General features: G+C 54.1%; 1 protein-coding gene across 1 annotated transcript in view; it reads left to right on the forward strand.

Moving 5' to 3' along the window:
* Positions 1–19,150, forward strand: part of Bdkrb2 (bradykinin receptor B2) — a 25,295-nt gene extending 6,145 nt beyond the window's left edge. The window contains exons 2-3 of the mRNA XM_004635177.2: positions 13,655–13,767; positions 16,412–19,150. Of these exons, the coding sequence (XP_004635234.1) occupies positions 13,694–13,767; positions 16,412–17,540 (1,203 nt within the window). The 5' untranslated portion in view covers positions 13,655–13,693 and the 3' untranslated portion in view covers positions 17,541–19,150. The remainder of the gene's footprint in view (positions 1–13,654; positions 13,768–16,411) is intronic.
* Positions 19,151–24,219: the final 5,069 nt, after the last annotated feature.

Below are 24,219 nucleotides of genomic sequence, written 5' to 3' on the forward strand. Positions count from 1 at the left end.
TCCTCCTCTTCCTCCTCCTTCTCCTCTTCCTCCTCCCTCTCCTTTTCCTCCTCCTCTTCCTCTTCCTCCTTCTCCTCCTTTTCCTCCTTCTCCTCTTCCTCTTCCTCCCTCTCCTTTTCCTCCTTCTCTTCCTCCTCCTTCTCCTTTTCCTCCTCCTCCCTCTCCTTTTCCTCTTCCTCCCTCTCCTTTTCCTCCCTTCTCTTCTTTCTCCTCCTTCTCCTCTTCCTCCTCCTCCTTCTCTTCCTCCTCCATATCTTCCTCTTTCTCCTTCTTCTCTTCCTCCTCCTTCTCCTTTTCCTCCTCCTCCTCCTCTTCTTCATCCTCCCTTTGGTGCCCAGCATTGTTCCACAGCCCAGAATTAGGCTAGGGCAGCCTTGCAGAGTAACCCAGGGCAGGTCCTGACGTCTCTATGCCTTTCCTTCCTCACCTGGGTCGGAGGCCGCTGCCATGGTGACAATCTGCTCTGCATGGGAACCCACCTGCCCCACACCCCATACTGGGAAGCTGGTTTACGCTTTCTTCCTTCATCCACTTCCTAAGAGTCTGGTCTGGACACCCCAGCTGGGGGACTTCCATCCCCAGGAGAGCCAGGCAGGGGTGCAAGGGATTTTGACACAGGGTCTGTAGCTCCAAGTGCCATTCCCAGAGGACCCCGGGGCTGTCATAGCAGTGTTTTGTTCCTGAGTCTCTGGAATCAGGAACCAAATGGCAGGATTTCCACTCTTTCTTTTGCTGAGCCTCTGTCTGCTGCCACCCCTCACACATGTGCATACACACTCATGCGTACACACACGTGTGTGCACACACATGCACACACTCTCCCCACAACCAGCTTGTAACACCACTGCAATGTCCCATTTATTCCTGTGAATATATCTTAAGCTCTCTCTCTGTCTCTTACTCTCTGGCAGGCTTGAAATTCAAGATCCACACCCAAGTAGAGCAGGTTATGCCTGCATGGGGCAAGGGGCATACAGTGGGGTGAAATGGGCCACGGAGGCTGCCCAGAAGTATAGATAAGCCCATTCCTGGCTTCCAGGGCACCATTGCCACCCCAAAGCGATCCCCAGCCTTCCTCTTGATCAGCCTGCCAAGTAGGTACGAGACTCTGCTTTGCTGTTGAAGAAATAGTCCCTAGAGGTATCGTAGAGGCTGAGTGCCTTCTGAGCCCGGCTGGCTCTGCCCACATCATCCTGTCCCCCGACCACACAGACAGACTCAGAAGTAAGAACTCCAGAGACTGCCCAGGGCAGGTCGGAAACCAGCCTGCTGCTGGAGAGAGAGAAATAGTGAAGGAGAGAGACAAAAGGAATAGAGGGGAGGAAGATGGTGGAGCAAAAGGGGAGCTGGTGCAACCTGAGCCCCAGCCTGGGTTCTTATCCACAGTGGGAAGTTACCCAGAAGCCCCAGCAAGTCCAACCCCCTCTATGACTGGGACACTTGCCTGTCCCCTCCCTCCCTTCCCCCCACCCTCAGATCTTCCCAGTAATGGGCACATGTGTCAGTGGGAGGGCAAATACCAGCCTGGGGACTTTTGTGCAAGTGGCCCTGGGGATTTCTTCCGAGAGTCCCTGTGGTGTCCAGAGGTGGGAGAGGAGCAGAGGGAGCCTTCATGTCTAAGCAACGGAGGGCTGATGTTGATTGGCCCTGAGTGCCAGTGATCCTGCCGGGTCCTGGCAACAGCCTTCATGAGATGATGCTCCTGATGCTCCGAGAAGAGAGCCCAGGCTCAGGGACAGCCACTCACGTAAAGCTCTGAATAAGAGCCAGGGCTGGGATCTATCCAGATGCCATCAGTGGGACTCCACTGTCCAAGGGTTTCTGTTGTTACCCAGAAAGTTTGCTCCGCAGGGTAAATTGGGGTGGCCTACGAGGAGTGAGAGTGGCAGCCCCAGAAACCAGGGATCTGGACTGGATTCCAGCTTCTCAGTCCTCACCCGTGAAGTGGAGCCCCGTGTACCAAACAGAGTACAAGAAACAATGAGATAAGAGAGGGTCCTTTCAGTATGTTCTGATGGCATTTTTGAAATACAAAGAGAAAAGGAAAATATTATAAACATCAGATTGACCAGAGCTTGGAGATGGGTTTTGGAGGCAACATAAAAGCAAGAAAAATTAGGCTCTTCTGTAGCAGCAAATGTAGGAGACGCCAGTAGAAGAAGGTCTGTGGATGGGCGGCAAACAGGCTGTGACGCTGTATTAGTCCATTTTCCCTTCTACAACAAGATACCTGAGGCAGGCCAACTTTATAAAGGAAAGAGGTTTATTTAGCTTACAGTTCTGGATGCTGAGAGCTCACACAGCATGGCGTGGGCTCTTGCATGCCCCTCCCTTATCTCTGTCACCACATAGTGGATGGCGACAGTGTCGCTGCTTGTGGAAGAGAGAGATCACATCACTCAACAGGAAGGCAGAGGCCTCTGAGGGTATGTGCCAATGACCTACAGGTCTCCGCTAGCCCCGCCTCCTGAGTGCTCCACACCACCTTTCCTTATTGTCACCTGGGGGCCAAGCCTCCAACACAGGAGCCCTTAGAGGACACACTGAAAACCACACCTGGCCATCCTGAACAGTTCTTGGTGAGCGGCAGCAAAGGAATGACACCGGAGCGTGAAAGAGCTCGGAGAGATGCCTTTCTCACCACCATCGCGGAAAGATTACTCAAAGACTTATGCAGCTGAAAGAGACTCGAGTCAGAGCAGGGAGCAGCCTGGGGAAGGGTCAGCTCCTCCCTTTTCCTTTGTCTCCCTGAGACACAAAACCACGGCATTGGGTGAAGCTAGAGGACCACCAGTGACCTTCATAGCCGGGTGAGCAACTGCGTCGGCCCCATGCTTCCTGCTAGGTGCCACACCCGCTTGACTGCCCCGGTAACTGGAAGCCATCTACTTAGAACTGGCGGCAAAGGACAAAAAGAATCATTCGAGGGCAGTGTGTAAGAACTCGAACATTTTGTATGAAAACGGGAATGCATTTATTTACCGGATTTTATGTAAGCAAGGACTTTCCCTGAGCATGAATTTGCTGTTCATCTTTCTTACACAAACAAATCATGATTCATTCTATTTCATGTAAAAGAAGAAAACACATGGCTTATTTAAATATTTTTATTACAAAAGTCATAGATGTTTTCCAGAGGAAACATGGAAACCACTACAAAGACTACAGAAAACCCCCAAATAAACCATGATCCCAGGCCCAAGAACAACTGCAACCAGTAATGATTTGCTGTGGTGCCTTCCAGGGCTTTAAGCCATGTTGTGTATATAATTTAATGCTCAGGGATTTTTTTTTTTTTAGGACAGGGTGTACAGGGTGTACAGGGTCTCATTGTGTATATGGGACTCATAGTGATCTGCCTGTTTACAGCCTCCCAAGTGCTGGGATTACAGGCACATGTCACCATGCCCAGTCTCAATTGCAGTCTCAGCTCACCCCAGGGACAAGACCGGCATGGCAGGCCAGGGGATTGAACTCCTGGCCCCTGCATCTGCCTAAGCAGAGGTGGAAATGGGCAGTCAGAGCTGAGTGTGTGGAGACCAGGCTGCCAGAGTCTCACAAGACATAGGCTCCTATTCATGTAGCCCCTAATGCTGGCGAGCAGCTCCCTTAACCAACCCACTTACTGGTAAGGGAAATGGGGCTGAGATTGCGCAGTGAACTGCCAGGGAGCAGAGGCGCAGACCTGCTCCCCATCTTTCCATGCAGGGCACTAAAGCAGGGCAGGAGAGAGAGCTGCCTTGGCCCAGGTATACCCTCTGCCTGGCACCAGCTGGGTAGGGCAGGGCCCCCTGGAGGATTTTGTTTCTGGCTCCAAAAATGTGAAGTTCAAAGAAATTATGCAAGCTCATGCATGTCAGGAAGCTCCGCCATTGTGGCTCAGAAAGCAGGAATTTTCCACCTGGGCTGTACCAGAGCTGGTGAACTCCAAGGCCTGAATGTGGCCTGCACCCCACAAAGACTCTGCAAAGACCTCACAGGGGTCAGAGGGTGCCAGTCCCCTCCCAGCGACAAACCACAGCTCAGATGGCTCTGGAGGGTCATGGACATTTGTATAATTGAGGCAGAGATGACACGGGCTTGCCACCTCCCACAGGCATGCAGCCAGGGGCAGCAGAATAAGCACAGGCTTCATGTGCCTCCAGGCCAAACTTAGAACCCCACGGCTGGGCATTCTGGAAACCAGCATACTTTCTGTGTTGCAGAAAACAGACCAAGCACAGGGAGATGGCACGGAGAAGGGTTAGAGTTGGGTGATGCCCTAGGTTGTTAAGGGGCTGACCTCTCTCAAGCTTCATGACAAGACCATTGGTTAAATAGGCATGTGTTACACAAAGGAAGAAGTCGGTTACATTCAGTGTTACATAGCAAAGCCCTCAGTTACACAGGCAGCAAAGACAGGCGCTTACATAAAGGGAGAGGTAGTCTGTTACCAGGCCTGCTGGACACGTCCCCTCCTTCTTGGCAGGAATCCTGGGCAGGCTTCTACTTAAAATTTTAATTTTCCCTTTTATTTCCCCCTTTTAGTTAATCAGAAAGATCACTGTCAGAGATGTTGGCATTTAAGTCTGTGTAAACGGTGCCAGACTTGAGGGTCATTCGGAGGCTATATTGTCTATTCATTTTGTAATAAAGGAGCTGAGCCAATTTAATAAGCAAGGTCCTTTCAAGAGCGTAAGGAGTCAGCCTGTGAGTGGCTCTAGCAGAGCTCCCAGCAGCCATGGCTCCCAGTTTCCCAGCGTGCTCCACTGTAGGAACCTGTCTGCTTGTCTCAGCCTCCCCAGTTTATTTGCTTTTGCAACTGGCAGCTGGGGGGCAGTTTCTCTAACAAGGCCACACTTACTAGCATTCTTCCCCTCGGAACAAGCCAGCCCCCCTGCTGAGCAGCGGAGAGCTCTAAGACTCTCAGTCTGTGGAGGACCTCTGCAGCCACCGCATCAATCTGACCTTGGAGTGTGTCGAGTGCCCCTTGCACTGCTGTAAAATCATCCTCTCTTTGGGTGCCCAGTTGTAAATACTGTTGCTGGCCTCCGCCCAAGGCAGTGGCCCTGAGGGTGAGACCCTCTGCTGTTGCTATCCTGGCCAAGATCAGCAGCACCGCTGGGCCAGGTTTTGGGCAAGGTTGGTGGGCCTACGTCGGGCCTCAAGGAGCTTGAAGTAACAAGCAGAGCATCTGCACAGTCAGCTGAGCCGCCCAGAAGAGAGGAGACATCTCCCCATACCTCTGTCAGATAGGATGAGGCCAGGACTCAGGAGCAGAAGCAAAGTTAAGGCTTGAACCACTTAGAGTCAAGCACAAGGCACACTAGGAGACCCTGTGGGGGGTATGCAGAGCCAACCGTCACTCCCCCTGCGGGATATGCCATCAGAAGGGTCTGATGGGTGTCATTGGCCAGACGCAATGGGCCGCGCACGAGGGGCCCTGTTTGAGACCTATTGGACTGAGATGCCAGGGGCAGCAAAGGAAACAGCGGTGGCTTTGGTGTGGGGATCTTGATGTGGGCTGGGGGAGCCCAGACCTTTGTGATTTTTAGGACAGTAGATGGGGTTGATCCCCTCCCGTTTCCCATACACTCATCCAAGGACCAGACATCCATCCCTGACGGGTGGAATTCAGTCCTTCTATAGGCTTGACCACTTTGACTGACAGAGGCACAGCTCAGACTACTTTTGGGATACGGGAGTAGCAACTGAGAAGCTAATTCGCTGCAGTCTTCCCCGTGTGTGATGTCCTGAAGGCATCTCACCTAGGCATAGGCCGAGTCCTGTGGAACTATCAGCCAGTCATCCGGTAAAGTCCAGGCACGGTTTGGATCCCTGGTAGCTCCTTCCTGCTCTGCCCCTTTAATTTCTTTTCAGTGTAGCAGAGACCCACCGCAGAGACTGAGGTCAGTTTTAGGGGGTGAGGGTTCATGCTGGGCTGCCAAATTCTGTACTAAGTCACTTGCCCTCTGCTGCCAATTTGTCGGCCTTGGCTTTGTGACTGCAAAGAGTGACAATGTCCTTTACCTTTTGGTGCTCTTTACAGAGCACAATGGCAACCAGTTCTCTTTCTGCTTGTTGCTCGGACAAAATACTGAACCCCCAACATGAAGGACGGAAAGGTTTATTATGTAGCGCACAGTCAGTGGAGGTCTCAGTCCATACTCAGCTGGCTCCAAGGCAGAGTGGCACAGGACAGAGGGCAGCAGTTCATGATGGCAAAAAACAGCAAAGAGCAAGAGCCAAAAGCGAGGAGCAGCAGCTGGGGCAGCTGGCAGGCCTTGCTCCCTTCCTTACGTTGTATACAGATTACCCGCCCCCAGGTGAGTGCAGCACTCACACCCATAATCCCAGCACTGGATTATGAATTAGCCACAAACTCTAGAATTCTGCCCCAGTGACTGCGTTGAGGCTGTGGGGGCACAACTAGACACAAACCACAACAGGTTTCCAAATTTCAATCAGAAGTTGAGCAATTTCTTCCTTGTTTTTAATCTCTTTTCCTGCTGCTGCTCTCAGGAGTCCACATTCCTTGTATTCTTGTGGACATAAACAATGGCAGAAGTGTACCTCAAGTCTGTATACATGTTTACCTTTTCCCTTTTGCTCAGTTGAGGGCTTGTGTGGGGTTCCGCAGTTCAGCCCACTGACCAGTTCTGGGGAGAGGCCCAGCCAGGAGCACCTCTTCCTTAGTGCTGACAGCATAGCTGGCCTGGAGCTTTCCATCCCTGCCCGGTTACTTCCATCCATAAACAGGGAATGACCCAGCGTGCAGTTCTGCATTGGTCTCCCCATGTGACACAGCACCACGACCTTGGAGCAGGCAGTGGGCAGCACTGGGGTGCAGCCTCGTCCCTTCCACGTGTTTCACGAAAGCCCTCAGGCTGAGTTTTCATGAGGCACTTTGCTCAGCTAGAGCTGGAGGCAGTGGTGGTGCTTGGATCAGCTGTGGGTGCGAGAAGCCAGCTGGGCAACTTGGGACCTGCGATTGCAGTGGGGAGGCAGGTCAGACTCAGAGTCCTTAGGCAAGCGAGGATGAAGCCTCTCCAGCTTGGGGAAGGCCTGGGAGGGTTGTGAGCAGTCTCAGGGATTTGTTTTGTCATTCTGGACTTGCCAACAGGCTCCACTGAGACTGGCCAATCAGGGCACAGGATCAGCCGCTCAGCCTCACAGAAGACTTGGAGCTCCCAGGGTTTCGTTTTCACTCCATAATCATCAGGGAATGCTCTTTTGAAGTTCTTTTCATGTACAATCTAGGATGGTGGGTTCATTCTGGCTGGCACCCATTCTATCTTCCTGCAGGATATGGGGTCTGCCCCTGAAAGGTGGCACAACAAAGGGTGGGTGTCCCTCAGAGAGAAAGACCATTCCGGTGCCTTCCTGGCTGCCATGTGGACTATGGAGAGGCATCGGTAGGCTCTCTGTTCTATCCTTGGACGCATCCACAGGACCGCAGGCTGGGGCCCCGCCGAGCTCCATGGCTCTGAGCCCCCTCTGGGACCCTTCACCCTGGAGAACAGGCAGAACAGCCTCCTGCCTCCACCGACTGACTGTTACACTCCTCAGTCCCTCAGCTCAGCAGGCACTCAAAAGCTAGGCATTCTACCCTCCTCCCTTGCAGGTGGCCTAAACCAGTCGGGGGTGATCAGGCTTCCCTTCTGCCTGGGGCTCAGCCGGACTGACTGGCAGACAGACTGACTGGGGAGCCCCAGGTCTTACCTTATCCAAAAATGCACCTGCCTGTGCCCTTTCTCTCTCTTTGGGTCCCATGACAACCGTTAGTGCCAAGCAGGGGCATCCAGCTAGGCCCCAAGAGGAAATTCCAAGGCTTGGGGGCTGCACCTTCCCATCAAGAAGCCTAGAGAGGTCCCTGCCTCAGCCACAAGGCCTCAGCCAGTGACCTAAGGAGTCAGCATGGTTTTCCTAGTTGGAGAACAAATAAATGTTGCAGAAAACAGACTGAACATGGGGAAAACAGCACCAAGAAGGTTTAGGAGGCACTTTATCACACCGGTGGGCTTCTGACTAGGATTTCTCCTAAAGAGCCAGAGCCCTGCCCAGTGGAACTTTAGGGTTTTTTAAGGGAAAGTGAGCGGGGAGGTTCATGGGCAGAATCAATGCATATGATTGGAGGGTTGGGTGACATCATAGGTTGTCAAGGGGGTTTACCTATCTCAAGCTTCATTACAAGGCCGTTAGTTAAACAAGCATGAGTGGCACAAAGGAGGAAGTGTCCATTATGTTTGGAGTTACATCACAAGGTCATCAGTTATACAAAGGCAGCAAAGGTAGGGGTAGGATAAAGGAAGAAGCGTTCTGTTATCAGGCCTGCTGGATATATCCACTTCATCTTGGCAGACATCCTGGGCAGGCTTTTGTTTACGATTTTAAGTTGCCCCTTCCTCTGTATCTGATTTTCACCCTAGAAACTGGCAGATGCTACACCCTGTTAACCTTTTCTAAGGAAAACTCCAGCCCACACATCTGACATACAGTGAGCACCTCTGGTACCTTCATCCTACAAAAGAAATGCCTTTTGTCAGAAAAGCTGAGGGATAAAGAAGCTGCAGCATGGGATTGGGCAGCCATAAACAGTACTATGATTTAGGGACTCTTGACCCAAGTACACTGGAAACATGCCCAGACTTTACCTGAATACCTTTAGTGGCAGGGAGCTGCCAAGGACCCCTGAATGCAGCAAGCATTCAGAAAGCACCTCTGCTTTGCCAAGATTGAGGATTCAGAGAGGCAAATCCTGTTCTGGGCTCCAGGGGTGATAATGTGGCAGTCAGAACAGGTGTGCAGCAAAAGAAAAGCCGAGAACCTTACCAAGCACTCTGTAATCACTGATGGGGAAACTGAGGCCAGAGAAGGAAAGCCACCTGCTTAAAGGTACACGTAAAGCTCAGAGTCGGGGGTTGGGCACCACGTGTAGGGCGCCAGCCTGGCACGCGCGGGGCCTTGGGTTTGCTCCCTGGCAGCTCACCCATGAAGAGCCCAGCATTGATCTAGGAACAGTAATACAGCGAGAGCAGTGCTGATGGCTGCCGGCTCCCTGCCGCCCCGGGCCGGGCATTGAACAGCGCTAGCTCACCTCGCCCTCAGGACAGTGGGCAGTCTCACAGTCCAGGTCTTGCTGCTGAGGAAGCTGGGATCAGGAGGAGGCAGGGGTGGGATCAAGGCAGGCCCTCCCACACCCCTGCGCTCCGCTGGCCAGCTCCTCCTGGCAGAGGGGCCGCCTGACGTCAGCGAGGGGCTCCAGCATCCACACTCCAAACCTGTTCTGCTTCAGACACGTGACCCAGGTTGGTTCTTCCTTGGTTCTTTTCATCAGGTGGTTTTGCGTGCGTGGTCACCTGGGTCCCGCTTCCGAGTCTGGGACCTGAGGCAGGTCACTTCCTTGGGCTGAACCTCCATTCTGCCTTTGGTAAGATGGACACTAGGCAAGCCTGGCTGGACAACAGCACGCCTGTGTCCTAAACTAAAAGTGCCACACCCTTCGCAGGGATGGGTGGGCGGCATCGGACTGGGTGCTCGAGTCCAGCTTCAGGCCAGCCACAGCTCACTTCCTTGCCTGGACTGCGAATCTCTACATGGTGAGAGTCCTCCAACTAAAGTTCTAGAGCCTCAGCACACGTGGTGCAGAGTGCTTTTGCGTTTGGACTGCAGAGCACTGATCTTGGCTCCTCCTCATTAAGGCCGGAACGTGATCGCAGCCTGTTTGCTCAGCTGTTGAAGGAGGACAGTGCCCGCTGCCGTCTTCCAGGGGCAGGAAAGCAGCTCGTGCACAGGCCTGGGCGGCTCCGGCAGGGACCCAGCCGGCTCTGCAGAGGCCCGGTTTCCTCCTTCCTAAGAGGTCACATCGACGCTGTCTCAGGTGGTTGTGCAGATTCCATGGGTTAACAACGCCCGTAGCTTGCTCAGAAAAACACGGGCCCTTGACAGGCATCAGACGCATTCGCTGTCAATGTCGTCTTCATTATGAACTGTGCTTTGGACAAATACTGCCCTAGTGGGGGCCAGGCCAGGTCTAGGGAGTGAGGACAGTGGAAGGAAAGACAGAGCCCTTTCGGGCCATCCCAGCACAACCAGGCTGCAGGGAGAGAGATGGGAAAGAGAGCATGGTTGAGCCGAAGTGTGCTGGGGCTATAATGGGAGGTTTGTGGCTGGGACACCTCGATGAACCAGGGGGCCTCCCGAGGAGGTGATGCTCCACGGTTACACTGGAGCTGACAGATGCACGAGTCGGAAAGGCTGCCCGCCTGCGTGAGAGCCAGGTGGGTCCCGAGCCAGCAGCGTGGGAACTGGCAAGGCCACTCCACTTCTTTCAGGGGTGCTGCCTTTGCCCCCAGCCTGAGGCCACCGGAGCCCACTCGGCCGGCACAGGGCTGCCAGGCACACCCCCAGCAGTGAGGCTCTGTGGTTACCTCTGCACGTCTCGGTGGAGAGGCTAGTGTGGATCCTTACACAGCAGTGGCAGAGGGCCAGCAGATGTGTGGCCACCGCCCCCAGGGAGGTGCCCCATGTCCCTACAGTGGGGCATCCCACCCACCACCTGGAGAGCCCTGATGGAAGGTGCTGGCTCTACTGACCACTGTGCTCACAGTAAACAGAGGCGGTGCAGCAGATGTCTCAGTTCATAGAGAGGCTGTCACCCACCCAGGTCACCAGCTAGCAGAAGCAAAGTCAAAATCAACCCCACATCTGTCTGCTCCTGAGGCCCACACCCGTGTTCAGGCCCAGCCTTTCCTGGCTTTCTCTGCATGTCCAGGCCTGAGAGATGCCAGGCCCACTGCTGCCCTGCAGATCAGCTGGAAGCCACTCCTTCCCACTCCTTTCAATAAAAGAACTAACACTGACAGAAGACAGAGTCTGGGTGGATGATAGAAGTCACATGGCCAGAGGGCCTTCCGCTCAGGCAGGGCCATGGGCAGCTCTGAGGCTGCAGGGAGCTGGGCAGGAGGCAGGGTACAGTCCCTTCCATGCCATGCCTGTGAGGAGGAGTGGGTTTGGACTGACCCCTGCTGTCCCTTCCCAGGAAAGCCTGTGGAAGTCAGGTAGGAGGCAAGTCTTGGAAATCCCAGCGGGCCGATCTGCTTGCCTCTGCATGCTTCTCAGGCCCAGGAGCTTACGGTTCACCCCTCTTTAGGGTGGGGTGTACAAAGATCTCCAGAACCTTCTGTTTCAGCCCTTCATCCTTCCAGTGAAGAACTGGTAGCCTAGAGATGCCCGCCGCTCACCCAGGGCACACCTGGCTCCCAGGACTCGCCCCAGGCGTTGCTCCTCCCACCTCTTTTCTGTAGATTCCCAGAAGGAAGGGCTTGTGCTGGCTGAGAGGATGGAGGAAGGCTTTTCAGTGAAGGTGACATTTGAGAGGGTTCTTGAAGGATGGCACTGAGAGAGTGCTTGACATCCTGATTCTTTTTGTCCTGCCTGTGAAGCCATCTGTGCCGCACTTCACATTGAGCAGGACAAATACACCAGAAATGGAAGTCTGTTTGAATGAATGTGGATGGACGGATGGACGGGTAAATGGACAGATGGATGGATGGATGGATGGATGGATGGATGGATGGATGGATGGATGGATGGATGGATGAGGCAAGAAGGTCACTTCCAGAAAGTGCAGGGGCCAAACTCCTTTCAAAACTGAGAGCATGTTACAGGAGCCTTTAGATCCCAGATACTACCATGTGGAGAAAGAGACAAGACTCAGCCTCCTCTGCCTGCCCCCAACTCTGCGGCTTGTCTCACTTGCCTGTTCAGCTGGGCCCAAGCTGCTTCATCATCCTAAGCATTCTTGTTTTCCTGTGGTTGGCTGAGCTTCTCGGCTTACTGTCATCCTCTCTCCTATGCCTGTAAACTGGGCTGGGTGGGATGCTCTTACTGATGGTAGAAGCCCCTGGCCAGCAGCCCTCTACTGCTGTCCCACCCTGCAGGGCCAAGGTCACTTACTGGGGCATAGAGACCTTTGGGGGACTGCACACGTGCAGAGAAACAGCCTTTCCAGGCACACCTACCTGTGCTCCCTTCCTGGCCTGTGGGGCCCCCAGGGAGGAGGCCTTGGAGGAGGCTTGGAGGTCTTCTGCCCCATCCCACAGGGCTCTGGGTTTTGCTCTCTGGTGAGGATTTCTATTTCCTCCTCTTAAAAGGGACTTAAGTGCTCAGGACACGGTAGGAAGCTGAGACATTCAGACTTGGGAAGCAGGGGTCTTTATTTTCAGGGAAAGGCATCTGCTCTCAGAGTGCCTGTGTACCTTGAGTCACCTCTGCATTGGGCTGGGACACAGGGCTCATGGTTGACACCAGACAATACTGACACATGGCTCGGCCCCCAGCCCTGGGGAGGGGCAGATGTGGGGTGACACAAAGCAGTAGGGCACCTGGGAGTCGGGATTCTGGGCCTGGGTTCCAGGTGAAGCTCAGCCACTAACCAAATGCGTCCTGGAAGGATGTTTGCCAGCTCCGGGCCTGGGTTCCAGGTGAAGCTCAGCCACTAACCAAATGCGTCCTGGAAGGATGTTTGCCAGCTCCGGGCCTGGGTTCCAGGTGAAGCTCAGCCACTAACCAAATGCGTCCTGGAAGGATGTTTGCCAGCTCCGGGCCCCCAGGGCCACTTCTGTGACCAAGGGGTTCTACAAAACGCTGCCTGTGTGCCCTCCCACTCTACCCTCCCAGGCTCCGTAGTGTTAACCTGCGGGGAACTCCCAAGAGTGGGAAAGGCGGAGTGCAGGCGGGCCTCAAGGCAGCTGGCAGCTGGCGCGGAGCCTGCCTGGGCCCAGCCCTGGCCGGGCTTCCGAGCCTCACTGACCTGGATCAGACCCTGATCCAGCCATAGACAGACTGACCCCAGCACCCCTCGAGTCCCCAGCCAATGCTTCCGGGCTGCGCTCCCTACATCTGGCCTTCACATTCACAGTTTTGGCCTCAGCTATAGCATCTGTATAATTACTTCTTAGCATCAACTTATTTTTAAAGTATTTATTTACTTATTTATTTTTTGTATTTTAGGGAAAGGTGTTCAGGATCTCACTACTAGATCGGGCTGGTAGTGATCCGCCTGTTTACAGCCTCCCAGGTGCCGGGATTACAGGTACACACCACCACACTCAGTCTCAATCACAGTCCCAGCATGCCCTGGGGGCAGGGCTGGCATAGCAGGGCCAGGGGTTGAACCGCCGGCCCCTGCGCCTGCTTGTAGGCACTTTAATCCGCTGAACTTTTTGGCTGGCCCTTTTATTTTTGAATTATAACTTCATGTCACTACACTGAAATGGACAAAGGACCATTGTTTGTCATTTTAAAAGTAAGAACTGTAAAAATATCAACCATCATCTGGCTGGGTGTAGGGAACCAACTCCAGCGCTGAGGCCTTCCTCGTGAGAAGGTGCATCTCTGCATTTCTGTAGCTGTAACAGGACCTGGAGATTGAGCCATATATAAGGAAAGAGATTCATTTGTGCTCACAGACCTGGAGGCTGGAAACCCCAGACTGTGAGGTCCTTCTGAGGGTGGGGGTGACCTTGTGGCTCTGCAGCTGCACCTGGTGCCCACCAGGAGGACAGCAGGCAGAGTGGGGAGTGCAGGGTTCTGCGGGCTCCTTCTCCTGCCCCAGAGGTGGATGCTGTGTGTCACTGTCCCCAACGTGGTCTAACCTCTCCACCTTCTTCAGCACCAGAAAAGCCTCGCTCGCAGCCCTTCCTGAGTCCAGATGCACTCAAGCTGGAAGAGGCTGATACTCCTGTCTCTGCATGAGGAGCCTACACCCACCGCAGCCTCCCTCGGGTGAGTCAGTGAAAGGGAGCCTCTGGGTTGCTCATTAGATGAGCTGGAGAACTCCCTAGATTGCAGGGCATCAGGCCCTGGGTGAGAAGTAAAGAAGCAGAGAATGTTGAGCCCAGAGATAAAATCTCTAAAATGTTCCAGCCCTCTGGGTGGGTGGCCCTGTGAGACCCAGATTGTACATTCCCTATTGTTGTGGGGCAGCTGAAACAAAGGTAAGCGTTCTACCTTGGAGTCAGCACCCACGGCTCAGACCCATGTGCAGGTTGCTGCAGAGCCAGGTGCCTCCGCACGGGGCTGACAGTGGGCGGAACCAGAGCCCACTAAAGAGAGAACAGGGCAGGGGACTGATCCAGATGTTGGCAGAGGAGAGGGAAGCCAGGCAAGAAGGAGCGGGGTCAGGAAGACACGGGGAAGGCCCAGCATGGGCTCGATCCTGCAGCAGGTGCGCCAGCCACACAGCCCTCTTGGCTCCTGACCCAGGAGCTCCTAACTTGGGACTCACAAGGCAGCCAGTAACCACTCCATGGCTTCCCAGAGCCAGCTCTGGGCCAGGCTCTTGGTCCACTGCCTGAGAAATCACCAAGTAGCATCTGGTACAATACTTCCATCCCTAGCGAGCTGCTGGGAGTGGAGGCAGCTGGTGTCTGTGTCTCTCGTCTGGGCCTCAGCTGGAAAAGGCAAAGCAGGTGGCTTCTCTGGGACCACAGGCTCCACGCCCAAGACCACAAGTTGCTTCCTGTCCGTGTGGCTGTTTGTGGGTCCTCCAAACATGGTGGCTGGCTTTCTCAAGGGTCTAGTCTAAGAGGCCAAGAAGGAAGTTGAAGCATACTTTGTGCTGCAGCCTTAGAAGTCGCACACTGTCCCTGCTGCCGCTGGTCAGGAGCGAGTCACTAAGCCCAGCTCACACTCAAAGGAAGAAGAATTAGGCTCCTCCTCTGGAGGGGAGGAGTATCAAAGGGTTGTGGAGCACATTCAAGCCATCGCAAAGCCGCTGGCATCTTTCCGCAGCATCTTTCCTGTCCCCTTCCCTTCCCTAGAATCTCAGGGGCACAGCCTTACTTCTTAGGCTCCCCATGCAGCCCACTCTTGTTCCTTTTTCCATGCTCGCCACTTGCACCTCCCGCCTGCCCTCTGGTGCTGCCTGCCAGAACCTGCCAGCCACAGCCTCGCACTCCTGCTCTGCCCTCTTCTTCCATCCCTTGTCCCAGTGTTTCTCGTCCTTGAAGACCCATCTCCCCATCATCCATGGCCTCATCTGCCTGCCCCACCTGGTTCTGCACCTGCTGCACACTGGGCTCATCACACACTGGGCCACGCTGTGGGGCAGGGCAGGGATGTGAGGCTCCTGTCCACATCCCATCCCCAGGCAGAGCTCCCAAAACCTCTGCAGGCTCTGAGCAGTAAGTGAGGCACAGGCCTGACCTGATGACGGGCTTGTCCTGGGGACTCCAGAGGCAACGAGCAGGGCCACCATGTACTGTGTTGCTCAGCTCCTGGGCCAGAAGTCCCCAACCACAAGCCTTCCAGAGGAGCCTCCTTCCAGCCGCACCCCCTGCCCCAAACTCAAGGGCACAGCACATAGGCCAGGTGGGCCTCCCCCTGGGCGCGTGCCTTGGCTTTTCTTTGCATCTTCACAGCTGCACTTTGATTTGAACCTTGCCACTGCCAGGCAAGGAGGGTCAGGAAGAGTAATAGGTGACTGCAGAGCAAAATGCAGACCCAGAGAGGCCAAGACATTTGCCCGAGACCACACAGCTGGGATGGAAGCCCACATCTGCCAAGCACTGTGCCTCTTTGCTGCAGGTAGAGACCAGTTAGTGAAGACGTCTAGAAGGTGGCCTAATGCCCTGTTCTGAGTCTCACCTGAGAGTGAAGGAGGAGCAGTGGTTAGTGATGAGGCCACAGATGCCGGAGTCAGAACCTGGCTCCAACAAAAGAGCCAGGCTGTTCTAACAAAAGTAAATGAATTTTCATGTCTCCTGAACCACACACAGTTTGGGGCTTCCTGCACACCGCCTTGCACCCCCACCATAATCCTAAAGAGATTGTTATTCTCACTTTCCTGGTTAGTCCCATGAGGTTCAGAGAACTTAACCCAGCTACTGGATAAAGAGCCAGGACTTGAACCCCAGAAGGCCCACTGGCTCCCAGGCCCCATCTCCCTCTCCACCGTGCATCCTCTCTGGTGAGGGTGCAGAAATGCAATGCTGCCCCCGCCAGGAGCCGTGGGCGGGCGGGCTGACTCCCTCTAGGCCCAGGCTGGAGTCTCCCCGCTCAGCGTGCTTGTGGGTTTTCTCCTCCCATTCATGTCTCAGGGAGTGGCATCTCAACGGGGCTGGGATGCGCTGTGCACCCTCTCCTCAGGGAAGGGAAACTTTCTGGCCACAGACTGCCGTTGTCAGTGCTGCTGACGGATGCTGGCCCTGAAGCATCCTGGGAGCTTATGGATGAAGTGGTGAGGTCTCCGTCTAACCCTGTGGTGAGGGACTCCCTGAGATCCAGGAGTCAAGAGCCCCACAGCGCTCATCCTGGGGAGCCAAGTGCTGAGCGGCTGGGCTGCCCCAGCCCCGCAGCTTCTGCATTGTTGCTTCTCCTTCCAACCATGGCTTCGAGGAGTAACAGCCTCTTTTCCACTTTCTTGCAGCGCCGCAATGTTCAACGTCACCTCGCAAGCATCAGCTTTGAACGGAACCTTTGCGCAGGACAGCAGCTGCCCTGACACCGAGTGGTGGAGCTGGCTCAACACCATCCAGGCCCCCTTCTTGTGGGTCCTGTTCGTTCTGGCCCTGCTCGAGAACATCTTTGTCCTCAGTGTCTTCTGTCTGCATAAGAGCAGCTGCACAGTGGCAGAGATCTACCTGGGCAACCTGGCGGCAGCTGACCTTCTCCTGGCCTGTGGGCTGCCCTTCTGGGCCATCACCATCGCCAACAACTTTGACTGGCTCTTCGGGGAGGTCCTGTGCCGTGTGGTGAACACCATGATCTACATGAACCTGTACAGCAGCATCTGCTTCCTGATGCTGGTGAGCATCGACCGTTACCTGGCCCTGGTGAAGACCATGTCCATGGGCCGCATGCGCGGCGTGCGCTGGGCCAAGCTCAACAGCCTGGTCATCTGGGGCTGCACGCTGCTCCTGAGCTCACCCATGCTGGTGTTCCGGACCATGAGGGAGTACCGTGATGAGGGCCACAACGTCACCGCGTGCATCATCCACTACCCGTCCCCTACCTGGGAGGTGCTCACCAATGTCCTCCTGAACCTGGTGGGCTTCCTGCTCCCGCTCAGCATCATCACCTTCTGCACGGTCCAGATCATGCAGGTGCTACGCAACAACGAGATGCAGAAGTTCAAGGAGATCCAGACAGAGCGCAGGGCCACCGTGCTGGTGCTGGCTGTGCTGCTGCTGTTCGTGGTATGCTGGCTGCCCTTCCAGATCAGCACCTTCCTGGACACACTGCAGCGCCTCGGCGTCCTCGCCAGCTGCTGGGACGAGCATGTCATTGACATCATCACGCAGATCAGCTCCTACCTGGCCTATAGCAACAGCTGCCTCAACCCGCTGGTGTACGTGATTGTGGGCAAGCGCTTCCGGAAGAAGTCTCTGGAGGTGTACCACAGGGTGTGCGGGAAAGGGGGCTGCGTGTCTGAGCCCGTCCAGATGGAGAACTCCATGGGAACGCTGCGCACGTCCATCTCAATGGACCGGCAGATCCACAAGCTGCAGGACTGGGCAAGGAGTGGCAGTGAGGGGGCGCCACCAGGGGTGCTGTGAATGCCTGCGGACCAGAGCACAGTTGCTCTGCGGCATGGGCCCAGCACGGAGCAGGAGACATGCTGGGTGACCTTGGGCAATGGGCCTGCTCCTGCAGGAGAACCCGAGTGGGGGATTCCTGCCTGCCCCGTCACAGGAGCAGGTCTGTGACAGTGGGGTAGGCACAGCCCAGTCTAAGGCAACCTCAAGCCACCATGTTAGTCTTACTGCAGCCACTCCTGGGCCAGCTGGCTCCTTCCTAAAAGTGGAGGGGACCTGGGGCAGGGAGGGGCATGACTGAGGACATGGTGTCCCTCCCTGCCCTGATCTCACTGCTTAGTGCTCCAGGAGAACCCAGCCCAGTTTTGGTGCTCTGACCAAGGGCCTGTGCGGCACTGGGTGGAATCTCTGTCCTGGTGTCCGTTTACCCTTGCCGCTCGGACTCTGGAGGATGATTTCTCAGTTAACACTGAGGAGCATCAGACCAAGATTCCATGGCCCTCTTCTCTGAGCCAAAAAGAGCCCCAAGGCACTCCCTGCGCTTGCAGTATATGCAGCCTGGACACTGAGGAGAGACGGCACAGTCTCCACCTCGAAGGAGCTCAGAAATTCCATGGGCTGAGAAGGCCTGAGGGGAGGCAGTCACAGCAGGCCATCTGTCCCACAGTGCTCAAAGTAGGCCCCGTGGACAGAGCCCGGGTCCCCACTCAGCCAGAACTAGGTGCACAACACCCTTGCCTCTGCCTCAGTGTCCCCTCTGTACCACGAGGTTGTGGGAGGGGTTAAAGTGGCAGTGGACATAGAAGGACTTTGGAAAATGAAAGGTGCTATGTAAGTGTGAGGCGTCCTGATGCGCATGGACTGGGAATAAATTATTATCAGGAAAAGACACTGAGGCTCGGAAATGGCTCTGTGGATGAAAACCAGCATGGTGCATAAGGTGGAAGATAGCGCAACGAGCAGGCAATCCATCCCGCTCGGCCCTCTGCCGCTGCTCCCCACACATGTTACACACACACATACACATGCATGTGCATGCAACACACACACACGCTTCAGGGAAGCCCACCCGCATTAGGATTGCAATGAGGCTGGGAGAGATTTCTGAGGGGACCACTGCACTCAGACCCTGGCCTGCTTCACCTCATTCCTGTCTTCCCCCAGTTTATTTGACTGTGGCCCAGAGTGACCCAGAGAGGAGCTTGAGTAGGAAACAGTGGAGGGCGCCGGAGGGCAGCAGCCCTTTGCACTCCCCAAAGCATTACCTGCAGGACCACCTTCCCCACAGCAGGCTCAGCCCCTCATCGGTGAGGGTGCGGCCTGGGCCCAGCTGCACTGGTCAGGTCAGGGCACGCATGACTCTGAGGAGCCCTTGGGGACAAGGCACCCACGGGATGAAGGGCCTGCGGCTAAACAGAGATGGGAAAGCAATTCCCCCAGCAGCTTCCTGGGGTGTCTGCTTCCCAATGGGGCTTGGGGAGGGTGTCAGGGTCAGGGGAAGAGGGTGTAGCAGTATTGGTCAGAGGCAGAGGGGACAGCCCAAGTCTCCTTGGGGAATTCATTTGTTTTCCTGCTCATCTTAATAAGCTGCCTCCTGCAGCCAGCACAGTGCCAAGCCCCAGGGGAGGATGGGAAGGAGCATGTGTTCACGCCTAGGACCCAGGCAGCTCAGGGTGAGTGAGCTCAGACCGGAAATGAGTACTCAGTAGCCAGCTCCATCCCGAGAGGCAGGACCCAGGCCTGGTATGACAAACAGTCCCTAAAGCCAAACTAGTCTCACCCTGAATATGATTACAAGCCATCCCCCCCCCCAGTTCCTTTCTTTGTCACCCACCCTTTCTCTGCCCCAATAAACACACAAGCATACACTCTTGTGGCTGAAGAAAGAAAATCAGCCACATGTGAAGAAGACCCCTCGTGGCATGAGCCCACAATGCCCACCCAACCTGTGCACAGAGCGAAGGGGCTGTGCTTGGCGCGCGCACCCGCCACCGCCCAGGGCACGAAGTCAGAGTCCTGCACTGGTCCCTCGTGACCACCTGGGGGCTGCCTGTGGTCTGCGGGTTGGGGGCCAGTGCTGTGTGAGGACCTCCTGACCAAGATCCGTGTCCTTGAGCGACTGAAGAGCTGTGGCCTCATGAAGAGGGAGCAGCCCGCAGGCGGTGGGGGGGACCAGGCGGGGTGCACCGACCCCGACTGCTTGCAGCTCAGTAGGTGGATGGACATCTTTGTGTGACTCCTTAGCCGCAATTCCCAGGATCCCTGTGTCAGGGACAGTGCCCTGGGTGACTGGCAGCCTGGGGGGGTAGCTGGGATTCATTTACCTGCTTGTCATCTTCTGTCATCCAGGTCAAGAGCGCCCAAACTTCTGCAAGTTTGGGTCCTTACAAGTGGGGGGAAAAGACCCAGTCTGTACACTTAGATACTCCACATATGTTCTAAAATCTACTCAGTAAGTAATGTAAGAAAATTGTGGGGAAATGTCACACGTTGCTCCACCTGCACGCCCCCGTGGAACGCTCGTTCGAAATGTTCATCAGGTGCCTCGGAGTCCTCGTGAGGTCCTGGAATCACCAGGACGGCGGTGGCGCTGTCACCATTGCACACAACATAAAGTTATTGAGCACTGACTATTTCATCTTCCCTTCAAATCGGAAGCGTCCTTGACAGCGTCCAGACAAAAAGCCACTGATGAAGGGCTGGCCAAATAGCTCAGCTGATTAAAGCACCTGCTTAGGCAGATGCAGGGGCCAGGAGTCCCACTCCCGGGCCAGCTGAGACTGGGCGTGGTGGTGCACACCTGTAATCCCAGCACTTGGAAGGCTGTAAACAGGAGGATCGGTATGAGTCCAATCTCCGCAGTGAGACCCTGCAGACCCTGTAGACTCTCTCCTAAAATAAAATAAAAAAAAATGTAAAAAGCCACTGCTTGCTCACACTCAGCAAAGCAGAACTTTCTGTCCATTCCATTTGGAGACCATGTTGTTAGTCACGATTTGTTTAACAACTCATTCCCTGATTCATTAAACAAAACTTATACTCTGCGTCTCCATAAATAGCACTGTGATCCACGCATGCGCGAACACATACCAGAACCCTGGGCTCACTGCTCCGCGCGCTTCCCCCCACCCCAGGGGAGCTGCATCCCCTCAGAGTCTATCTCCAAGGATCTGTCCACTTCTTTCTGGACACAGCCATCATCTCCTCCTGGTCCGTCTGCTGTCAGCCATGACCACCTCCAAATCCTTGTCTCTGTTATGGCTCTTTCTAGATGCCCCCTACCCCCAAGCCCCCAGGCACCCGTACATAGGTGGGGCTTTAGGGACGTGGCTGGATCATGTTTGTGTGATACTGGATTTGTCCACTGATTGCTGTGGCATAGCTCTGGGTGTGCACAGTGGAAGGGCCCAGTTGGGTGTGGATGGCACTAACCAATAGGCATCAAAAGAGAATTTAAAAAGAGACTCACCGCTCCTGCCTTCCCTGCTGGGGGCTGTTTCTCCTCCACCACGCTGCCCTGCCTTGGGGCCAACTGACCACAGACTAAAACCCCTACACCCCGTGAGCTACAATAAACATTTCCTCCTTTACCTTGTGGGTATTTCGTATTTTGTCCTCCCAGCAATGAGAAGGGAACTAACAAAGTCTCTGTAAGGACAAAAGCACACACACAGGAGGCCGAGAACACGAAGAACAGAGCCAGGCACTATGAGGGGGCGGGGGCGGGGGATGAGCTTCCCTCCCAGCTCTGCCCTGGCCCCTGCTTGTGGCCTCCACTCTCCCCTTCACCCTGCCTCACCTGTAAAATGTCATCTATGCCACAATCATTAACAAAATGATTGTAGGAAGTGTTAGCACAGTGCCTGGTACACAGGAGGCACTGAGCATGCATTCACTGTGGTTGTGGTGACAGGGACGAGGCTGTGGGAATGAGGGCCCCCCCGGGTTCTAGGCTTGGGGACCAAGCTAGGAAACCCCAGGCCTTGGGAGGACAGAGGTTCACACTGATTACTTCCTGGCTGTATCATGGTAGCAAAGCAACACACATCAGTGGAAGCAGCATTTTGAACCTAGCTGCCTTTCCTTTGGCAGGGGTCCCATCCTCAGTGCTGGACCCCAAGGCTAACTGCAGCTCCCAGGCTGCCCTGAGATCGTAAGAGGAAATGACCAAGAGTGCTGTGCTCCTAAAGTAGCCGGCGCACAGGATCGGTGCATCCTCACGCCCCTCTTGGGATAGGTTCCACATCCACATACGGGCCCCCTTCCTCCCTGCCTCCACTTCCCTGGTCATTCTCCCTCCCTCCAGCCATACCAGACCCCAGTGCTGGGACAGATCCCAGAGGCCTTGAGTTCTCCCTCTGGCCTGAACTCTTCCCAGAGCAGCCTGATCCCGGAAGCCTGAGTGACTCCCCAGTCCAGGGGAGCGAAGTGGGGGCATGATGTAGCATTTGTTTAGGGCACAAAGAAGTCTCAGTCCAGAGGGAAACCACGTGGTTAGAAGCCAGCGCAGGGCGGGGCCGGAGGGAGGGGCCCAGAGCCCCCTCCCGCACACAGCAGCTGGGAGTAGATGCTTCACAGCTGACCCTGCTGGGCTTCACGGCCTCGGGAATCCAAGCAAGGGGCCAGGCTCCTGAGTCACCCTAGTCATCAGGGGGAGGCCCAGGACAGAGATACACATGGGTGCCACTGGCTCATGGGAGCTCACGCTCGGGACACTGGCAGTGCAGCCACTCAAGTGCTACCTTCATATTTAGTGCTGGGCCCAGCCTCTGTTACCCAGTCCCCGCCCCACTGCAAAGCCTCCTCCAGCCCCGATCCTTCCCTCCAGCCCTGGGGGACGTGAGGAGTAAGGATAAGCAACAAAGGTCAGAGTATGGCAAGAGTCGTGGCTCAAAGTTTGTTTGTTTGTGGCTCTGCACTGAAACTGGGCTTGGTCAAAGGCTCCTTGGGACACCCACTGCACTTAGCACTAGACAGAGTGTGGTGTGACCTCCACTTCCCGGGGCAGGAACTGAGGCCAGAGAGGGCTGGAACTTGCTAAGCCGCACAGTCCTTAAGGAGGGTGCTGAGAAGCTCCACCTACTACAGGGGACACACATGTGACAGGGGACACAGGCTGCCAGCCGCCAAGGAGCCCTCAACACAGCTGTTTCTAAGAAGTGCTTCTCGGCCAAGGCTCAGTCTGCTTTTATCTAAACGAGCACCTGTGCCCCTTCTAGGCCTTGTGGGAGCACAGCCCCAACAAGTGGTTCCACTTTTGGGGCTTGACATAATGCAAAAGCAGTGCACCTTCAGTACAACCGTGAGTCCAGTTTTGCTTGCTGTAAAGATTAAGTAAGATATAGCTACTGTATGGGGTGAGCGATGTCCCCCAGGAAAATGCATGTCCACTTAGAATTTCAAGCTGTGATTTTTTTATCTTGGAATGAGGCCTTTGCAGGAATCAACAACAGAAAAGGAGGTTTTATTAGATTAAGATGGGTACTAACAGTTGCTGCTATGATGTCTCTCAGGTACGTGGATGTTCAAGAAGAAGGGGGTGGTGAATGAAAGTAAGAGACAGGAAAAGGAATATTGTGGGACTGTCCTGCTTCAAGGTTGTATATGGTGAGATTTTTGGACTTATGTGCAAACATGAGAAGTATATAATTCTTTATGCCTATTTTTAAAATATATTCTAATTTTTAAATGTTTTTTATCATACTCTGTAGGGACATAAAGTTCAACATATCAATACTTGATGAAAAATACCTGTTCCATATTATGCCTAAGATGTTTGATATGCAGATAGGTAGTGAGGTTAAGCTTAACAGCCTAACTTGTTTGATAATAACAATAAGATTGTCTTCTGGATGGTTAACAACCTAAGTTTGCAGACCAAAATTAGAGAAAAAGAAGGGCTGCAAGGAAAGCCAACATTTTGGCCATAACCTTCTAAGGTCAATTAAGACTCACAACATATGAGAACTTGTACTGTAACGTCATGTAACTCCGTAGTGTCCCAAATTTTCTGATCAAGGAGATTATGGGGCCAAAGAGGAAAGTGATCGATGACGTAGAGTGTGCCTAAGGAGAGTCACATGGAGAGAAAACATTTCTCAGGCTTTCACACAGAGCACATTGGCCAAGCAATGGCCATGACTCATTCACATGGTTGACACTGACAAAGGTTATACAATCTGAGGTACAGGATCTCAGGATAAATCCTGAAGGGATTTCACTGAACTTCTCAGACCCAAAAGCTACAACTCTTGTTGCATAGGTCCTGCTTTACCTTGGTCTTAACCATCCAGTAGAAAAGTATGAAGACGAAATAAAGGAAGTAAAGCCATGCTGTTATGTTGAGCTGTGGGGGACTCAGGTCAACAATTTCTGACATTGCCAGTTAAACAGAAGACCCAATGCTATTATGGGCTACTGGACTCCTTTAGAATATTTTGCTGAGTTTATACACCTATAATATTCAAATAACGGAACTTAACAAAAAAAGGGTATACAGATGAATGTCCATTTTGTATCTGTGTATTCAAAGTGGTTAGGATAGATATATAGTTACATTCTCTTAGTGAATAATGATTTGTTCTAATGGTGTTTGTAAATAGGATCTCAAGTCTGCATCTTGTACAGCAATTAACCACTAAGAAGAATGTATGCAGTGTGTTAATTATTGAAACTGTCCTACCTATTTGATTTGAAACTG

Source organism: Octodon degus, unplaced genomic scaffold, assembly GCF_000260255.1.
Source record: "Octodon degus isolate 3935 unplaced genomic scaffold, OctDeg1.0 scaffold00070, whole genome shotgun sequence".
NCBI lineage: Eukaryota > Metazoa > Chordata > Mammalia > Rodentia > Octodontidae > Octodon > Octodon degus.